At 41.3% G+C, this 8,884-nt stretch overlaps 1 gene segment (V, D, J or C); it reads left to right on the forward strand.

Moving 5' to 3' along the window:
• The first annotated feature begins 103 nt into the window (after nt 1-103).
• On the forward strand, nt 104-2,861 carry LOC115248841 (Ig lambda-3 chain C region-like). The segment is given in 3 exon segments: nt 104-110; nt 1,544-1,681; nt 2,332-2,861. Coding segments are annotated over 3 exon segments (468 nt in total).
• Nucleotides 2,862-8,884: the final 6,023 nt, after the last annotated feature.

Here is an 8,884-nt window from a genome sequence, read left to right on the forward strand (position 1 = left end):
GTTGCTCCCAGTAATTATATTCAACAACTCAGTGAGTGAAAGTGTTCATGTTTCCTCCATCTCAATTCAGAAAAGACAGAAATGATCGTATCTGCCTTCAAGAATGAAAGGTCAAAGATCAGAGCTCCCCTTGACTCGATGCAGCTTCTATCTCAGCCTATTACCACCTAAGGAACACTGGTAGATTTAAGGGTTCTCTGCCTGGAGAACACACAGAGAAAATTGTTCATGTTGTCATTTTCAGAAGGTTACCGGTAGATTATTGTGACGGGATCTTCACACTTGGAATATGATTGTGTGTGAATTTGGCTGCACAAATAAACTTGTTAGGATTTGGTTGATAATCCGATCAAACAGTGTTTGAGCCATTTTGTGTGATTAAAGTAGTTGTCAGTGATGTTTCTGTCAGTTGTGTGTTCACTGGTCTGTGTCAGAGTCTCTTCCTCTTCAGCAGCTGCTGGAACATCTCAGTGTCTCTGCTCTCTGACTGAGGGAGGTTTTTGTTCCACTCTAAATCACTGTGTGAACACTGGGCCACTGTGAAGACTCTGACAGTAATAAACTGCTTCATCTTGAGTCTGAACTCCACTGATGGTCAAAGTGAAGTCGGTGCTGCTGCCACTGCCACTAAACCGAGCTGCTGTTCCTGAATGATTTATTCTGACATTTCTTACTAGCAGCTGTGGAGGCTGTCCAGGTTTCTGTTGATACCAGGACATACAATCACCATATGATTGTCCATTATAACAGCTGCTGTAAACAGCAGGGTTTGTTTTACAGGTGAGAGCGACAGTGGATCCTGGAGTAGATGTGATCACTGCAGGCTGAGTCACAGTCACCTGACCGCTGCATCCTGCAGACAAAAACACATCATTTATCAGCAGAAAGAGAGGAGAGAAAAGACACAAGGACATCTTTGAGGTTGTGAGGGAACAAACCTGTAAAAGAGCAGCAGGTCAGCGTCCAGATGAGGATGGTGATGAGAGTCATGCTGCTTGTGCTTTCTGCTGTGTTGACTGACAGATCTGAGTCCTGCAGTGTTGAACTAACACCACTATAAACCTTCTCAGATCAGCTGATGATGCAAAGCCTCCTCTCTATGGAAATGATGTCTCTGCTCTCAACACACTGAAGGCACGAGCAGACAAAATCAACACAAACACAGCTTGGATTAAAAGCAACTTTCTTCTTCATGGAACTGAAGAAAAGATTTGACAAATACAGCTGAGCATCAACAACAGATGCTGATGTGAGAATGTTTGCATTTTTAAACTGGATTCAGCAGTTTTAGCTTTAAAAAGAATATTTCTTGGAAACTTTTAGAGCTGAATTTGTAAAATGTTATTCATTTTAAATAACTTGAAATTGCATTTTCTTAAAGCATAATTTAAAATGTAGAATAAGAATATTGTAACTGATCCACATCAGTTTTGATCATGTAAAGAGACTGATGTGTAAAAGTGATCAAATCGTTCAAATTCAAAGAGAAATTTCAGTTTGAATCTATTGAAAATGTTGGTGCATTAAATCAACTGGTAATAATCCATTTTTGAGAGAAAAAGATGTGAATTTTCAGTGGGTAGCTGCTTGTTGACAGTGCAGGAGGTTTTTGTACGACCACTTGATGAGTTTGTATCACTGTGGTGGACGTTTGGTGGAGGAACCAAACTCATCGTTGACTGTAAGTAACAGATTTTTATTTGAATCTTTTTCACTTTTACACTTTTAGCAATTTTAAAGGAGACTTTTGCATTTGTCTTTTTTTAATTGTTATTATTTAATACAATCTGAGTCACAACTTTATAAACATCATCATTAATTAAAGATTATATTAAATTGTTTCTTTATAAACTGAAAATAAATAACTGGCTTCTCAATTTTAATGTTAATTGTTTTAAATTCTCTGTGGACATGTAACATTTGTAGTTAATTAGACTCAACTTTCATTGCTCAAAACCTTCCTTTAGTAGTTTAATCTCATTATTGTTTGGTCATTTTCAACATTCTGACTGTTTAACAATGTAAAAACTGATTTTATTTGATTTTATCCGTAAATGCAACTTTTCTTTGCGTGGACGCTTCATTTATTTTCTCTGTGGTGAAAAGGAAGTGAAACAGACAGATGACACAGATGTGAAGTGTGTTCTCACCAATGTTTCACCTGTGTCACGTTAAACTCTCGACTGTATATAAAGAAGTTAACGAGAAGAAAATCGTCACGCTGTCCAACATTGTCCAAACATGTCAAAATGTCCTCAGTCATCACCAGCTAACGGCTCAGTCAGATTTGATGGTGTCCAAAGCTTCACGTCTTTCTGGTCTCTCCTCCAGCGGGTGTGGTGCGTCCCACCCTGACCGTCCTCCCCCCCTCCCCAGAGGAGCTGCAGCAGGGCAGTGCCACACTGGTGTGTCTGGCCAGCGGGGGCTCCCCCTCACAGTGGAAGCTGAGCTGGAAGGTGGGGGGCAGCAGCAGCACCACACCGGCCTCACACAGCCTGGAGGTCCTGGGGAGTGACGGCCGCTTCAGCTGGAGCAGCACCCTGAACCTCCCTGCAGACCAGTGGAAGAAGGTGGACTCAGTGACCTGTGAGGCCAGTCTGAGTGGACAGAGCTCTGTCACTCAAACCCTGGACCCTCACAGCTGCTCAGTCTAGAGGTTCAGCAACACTTCCTGTCTGGAAACCGTGCTGCTTCTGTCCTCAACATCTTGATGGAGCGACACATCTTTTCTGCTCACATATTCCTGCATGAGCGTGACTCTGCTTTCATCTGGACATTTCTCTAACTCACCTCACTCATTTTCTGTCCTCAGATGTGAATTTAAAGTCACAAAATAAACATTTTAATCATTTTAGCCAACATCTCTGTGTTTGTTGTGATTATTGATGTGGAAATCTGATCATCAACCATCTTTACTCCACAGTTGTCTTTAGTTTTTCTGTTTTTTTATCAGGTGAAAATGAAAAAACTCAGACAATCATATCACACTTTAAATATCAATTAAGACACTCAGAAGAGATGATTTCAGCTTGTATATTGATCATATCCACTAATATGAACATGAATGTGTTTTTGGGCTGCATTCATTCGTTCCTTCATCAACTTTATTGTAACTTGTGAGTGGACTGAGGTTAGCCTCATTTACAGTTCCGACCAGCATTGACAAAGTACAAAACAAACATTGCAAATAAAATCAGATAAAATAAGCAAACGCTTTTGTACACAATAAAATACAGAACCAGAAAGAGCAGTAAAGACCAAGCACAGATAGAGGACAGGAAATTAGTGAGTCATGATTCACAGTGACTGATGTGAACACCTGAGTTGAGCTTGAGAGTTACCTGATGTACGGGGGCATAACCAGAGACAGCAGAACTCCCCTGCTCAGCTCGGATTTTGGGAATTTTCTGTTGCAGCCAGTTCATTCAGTGGGCACTAAAAGCGCTAGTGGACTGAACAATTAATGGAGAGACGTAGTTTGGAGGTTTGCCAGTGAGGGCCGCATAAATGAATAAATCCAGGTGGAAGTCACATCTTTGAGCTGGGGAGGTCCACCCTGCCGAGACAGATACAGGACAGTGACGTGTGGAAGAGGGGCTCCAGTGATAAATCTAAGGGCAGAATGGTGAAGAGCATCTGGTGGTTCAAGACAGGAAGTGGAGGTAGCCATGGAAATTATCATACCACAGTGGAAATGTGAGGAGAGCATGTTCTGCTAGCACTTGAGAAAAACATCTATTTAGTGTTTTTATGCATGCAGGGTGGATTTAAGATGGAAAAAAATGCTGTCTGTAGAACGCTAAAGGAAGCTTGAAGACATTTTATGGCTGTTTTTAGGCGAGATAAAAGAAAATCTTATAGAAACAGTGAAGAGGACAGGGCCTAAAATTGAACCTTGAGGCACCTCCCTAGTGATGGGTTACCATGATTCAGTTTATTTGGTTGTAGTTGACCTGCATGTGTTGTTTCTGTTCTTGCCCTGTTCCCAGGGGGATCTACTTTTGGCCAAAGCACCTTCTTCCTCACCTGCTGCTCTTATCGGTGGATTAGATCTGCACCTTTAAAGACTGCCTCCTTTCTCCACTCATCCCCCGATCATTGTAGGGCCCACTTGGCTCCATTTCTGTGAAAACATTTGAAGTATGAGCTTTTGTTTGCCAGCTTTCCCTCACTTGCCCATGTTTCGTCTGTCTCCAGTTCCAGTCAGCAGCAGCTTTACCTTATTGTTACTGTTTTGTGGGAAATAAAACCGTTAAATCATCCGGTTTGTCTGTGTCTGCATTCCAGTTCCAGTTTAATATGGGTGAGAGAGAAACCAGTGTTGTTGAACATTTCAAGGATGACTGAGTGATCTACTGAGTCAAAAGCCTGAGAGAGGTTCATGATCATGGAGATAAAATAACTTCTCTCATCCAGGATAGTTAGAATATTATTGATGATCAAACTGGTGGTGGTGAGAAAACTGTGATGTGGCCTAAAACCAGAGTGATACGGATTTAAAATGGAAGGAGTTTGAGTTGATGCTGATTAGATGTTCTCTGCATTATTTGTTTTATATCATAAATATTCAAAATAAATGAAGTAAAGTTCATCAAATCTACACATAGAAGCAGCACTTGAGTAAATGTAATTACTGATTTAATGGTTAATTAGTACTAATAATTTTTTTGCCAGCTGTAACTTCTAATATATCATTCATCTATTAATGGTTAAACTGAGTATTTGTGTATTTTTCATGGTTATTTTAAAGCTTTTAAATTTGATTTGACTTGTGTTTAAATGAATCTGGTTTGTACTTGGTGACTCTGGTGTTGACTGAACAAGTTCTGCCGGTGACTCTTCATCGTCTGCAGCTGCAGCTGCTGTTTTCACTTCAGTCACACTGAGGGAGGTTTTTGTACGGCTCTAAATCACTGTGTGAATGTATAGTCGTAATGGTAGCCCAGACAGTAATAATCTCCAGCATCTTCAGCCTGAACACCAGTGATGGTTAGAGTGTACTGAGAACCAGATCTGCTGCCACTGAATCGAGACGGCGTTCCTGTGTACAGACTTGATACAGTATATATCAGAGGTTTAGGAGCCTGTCCAGGTTTCTGAAGGTACCAGCTGAGATCATTGCCAATATCTGAGCTTCCTGTGGCGCTGATGGTCACAGACCCTCCAACACTAACAGACTTGAATTTATCAGCCTGAGTCAGAAAGTTGTTGGCAGAAGATTCTGAAATGACAAACAACAAATGTTAAAAAGAACAGTTGAAAAGAGCCTGGAGGAGCAGTTATGATGTAAAAATGAAATGATTTCAGCCTCCTTGGAAAGAAGAAGAGGATGAAATCAAACAATGTTGAAAAGTCTCACCCTGACTCAGAAAGATGACAGTCAGAATTATTGACAACATGGTGATGCTGAAGTTTTCAGTGTGAGAGCGTGAAAAGAGTTCAGACTCTCTGTGACATCAGAACTTTAAACTCTGAGGAGCAACCATGCAGAAAAACATGCAAATGTTCTGCAGAAGATAGAAACTCACCTGTTCTAGTGAAACACAGACACGCATGAGGAGGCGTCACACTTTTTCCACTGAGAGTTGAATAAAAACTTTTATGAAGTTAATTTTCTGACTACTGTTGCTTTAATTTTCTACTTTCTTTCATTAGTTATTTCTCATTAATGAGTTTATATTCTGACCTGCTGTCAGAGACACAAACATGGAGATTTAATGACTCCACTGCATTAATGTCATTAACATGAACACAGATACAGACCTAAACTATCTACTTGAACTGTTATTTTAATTATTTTACCACGGATTGGCCATTTTTCATGTGCACATTAATAATCTGGTCAAAAAGCTGAAGGTTTATTTGTTTATTCTTTTGTATCCCCATTAGCTGTTACTTCTACAACAGCTTCTCTTCCTCAAGTCCACATTTTAAAAAATCATATAAATCAAATTTACAATAATATTTACATCAATACATAAATGATAATAAATTCACTAATTTGATTCAGGCAGGACCCGTAAGCAGCCAAACAGCTGACGGTGTTAACAGAATACTTTAATTCACTCAGATAGCTGCACCACGTGGTGAAAAGGCGCGTGAAGTGCAGATCGTTCCTCCCAATGAGGGGCGCGTGGTGACCCAGGAAGAGACGTGAGGAAAACGGGGAAAGTTCCTTGAAGGGACGGAACCAGGAAGACACCGTTGACCCACGTTTAGCACAAAGCCGATGAAAACGAGCAGGCGCTGATCGGGAGGCAGCGGCTTTTGAAGGGTGCTGATTGGTAACCAGCTGCAGGTGTGACGGTCACCAGCGAGAGGTGCCCAGGTGAACCCACCACGCCCCCTAGTGACAGAACCAGGAAAACAAGACAAACAAAAGGCATCAACACACAGGCCATTTTCCTCTCCACACACTCACGCAGCCAAACATCACACCTGCCAACAATCACATTTCCAACATGTCAACAACTACAATAAGATATACAAACTTCATAAAAGGCTCTATAAAAGAATCTCTTTTTTTTCATGCATTAGTTCTTGGTCTAGGAATCATAACTTGGGCCCTCTTCACCTCTCTTGTTTCATGTCTCTTTTGGGAAAAAGTTATTCTTGAGTGAAGGAAAGTCAGTTGTTTTGAAACACAGACATTGCTAAATAAAGTTAGAAGACTTTGTTTTGATCAGTCTTCCACTTTAAGCCAGGTGAGATCAGCGTGCATTTGGTCTGTTTCTCCTCCTTGAACACCGGAGAGCAAGACGCGCTGCTCCACTCTGCACCTACTGCAGCTTCTGCAGCTCTTTATGAGCTGCACTCGACCAGATAGACGAGCAAAAATGGAGATGAGAGAGCACCAAAGCTTGAATAACCTGCTAGGTGGTATTAGATGTAAGACAGGAGGAACATCTTCTCATCATGGATATATTCCTTCCCATTTTTCCTACAATTTTACTTATATGTTTTTGCCATATTATTTATTGTGAAGGTTAACCCCAAGGAATTTAACCTCATTGACTTGGTCAACACAGCTGCCAGTTATGGAGATGCACAATTTAAAATCTTGCCTGAGAGTAAAACCTGATCCAAAAACAACACATTTGTCCTTTGATACATTTAAACTTAAATTATTAATGGCTATCCAATCTGCAATAAGTGCTATTTCATTTTGAAGAACATTTCACTCCACACTGCTTGATGACATATAAACAGCTGAATCATCTTCAAACAGCCAAGCTGGCTTCTCTCCAAGCAAATGGCCTCAGTGGTAAAAATAGAGTAGAGCAGTGGACCGAAGCAACTCCCCTGGGGAACACCACATCGTACTGTCTTTACATTAGAAAAACTGCCATTAAAGAGAAGCATTCGGGATCTCTTAGATACTTGGGTCCTCCTCCAATTAAGAGTCAAAATATTAGAGCCACATGCCTCTAATTTCATTCAGAGCATTTTGTGATCAATCAAATTAAAAGCAGCACTAAAATCACGAAGCACAGCACCTACTATCATTTTCCTGTCAGGATCACTCCACCACTGATCAGTCATCTGCATTAAAGCTGCACAGGTGGAGTGACCCTTCTTGTAAGCATGCTGAAATTCATTAAGTTCATTAATTGACAAATAGAGGGAGATTTGGTCACTCGCCCCATCAGTTTACTCAGAACAGGAAGGATGCTAATAGGAAGGCTATTAGCACCTCTGAACGGCTGCTTCCTGTTTTTAGGTAAAGGAATAAGTTTAGCAGCTTTCCACGCTTTAGGGCATATAGGAAGCTCAGATTTAAGATATGACCTATAGGTGAGGCAATAATGCTGGAGACCATCCTCAAATGTCTCCAGTTTATCTCGTTCTGAGGGGTTTTCATTGTTTAAACTTGCAAGAAGTTTCTCTACCTCATTCACTTGAATTGATTGGAAATCAAATACACAATCTTTATTTTTCACAAGGTAGCCTTTGATTAATTGTTTTGAAATATTTGTGTTTGATTCTGAGTTTTTCATGTGTTTTTTAAGTTTCTCAGTTTCCCCAATAAAATATTTCTTGGGGTTTTGTCTTAAATGTGCCATCTAACTCAAGAAAAGAGGGTGTGTTTTCTCCAGCTCGACCCATTATGTCATTTCTTGTTTTCCGGACTTTTTCCATCATGATTAATCAGAATCAGAATCAGAATCAGAAGCAGATTTGTTGCCATTGTTCATGTAATACACAGTATTACACAAACTAGGAATTTGTCATGGTGTGACGCTGCGACATTCAACATAAAGAAGACCACACTAGAATAAGATAAATAAAATAAAATAAGACTTATATACAGTATATACATAAATAGTAAGTGGTAAGAGGTAAGTGGTAAGAAATAGTGCAGGTCCATGCAGGAGTAATGTATTGTTCGTGAGTCCGACTGATGGCAGAGGGGAAGAAGCTGTTCATGTAGCGGGAGGTTTTGGTCCGAATGGACCGTAGTCTCCTGCCTGAGGGGAGGGGGGAAAACAGTCCGTGACCAGGGTGGGAAGGGTCGGCCGTGATCCGACCTGCACACCTCCGGGTCCTGGAGATATACAGGTCCTGGATGGATGGAAGCCTGCAGCCGATCACCTTCTCGGCAGCGCGCACGACGCGCTGCAGCCTCAGTCTGTCCCTGGCGGTGGCACCAGCAAACCACATGGTGATGGAGGAGGTGAGGATGGACTCGATGATGGCCGTATAAAACTGCGCCAACATCCTGGGAGGCAGTTTGAGCTTCCTCAGCTTCCGTAAGAAGAACATCCTTTGCTGGGCCTTCTTGATGAGGGAGCTGATGGTTGGCTCCCAACTTAAGGTCCCGGGTGATGGTGGTGCCCAGGAAGCGGAAGGAGTCCGCGATGGTGATGGGGGAGTCCATGAGGGC

This window comes from Takifugu rubripes, chromosome 2, assembly GCF_901000725.2.
Source record: "Takifugu rubripes chromosome 2, fTakRub1.2, whole genome shotgun sequence".
In the NCBI taxonomy this organism is placed as follows: Eukaryota; Metazoa; Chordata; class Actinopteri; order Tetraodontiformes; family Tetraodontidae; genus Takifugu; species Takifugu rubripes.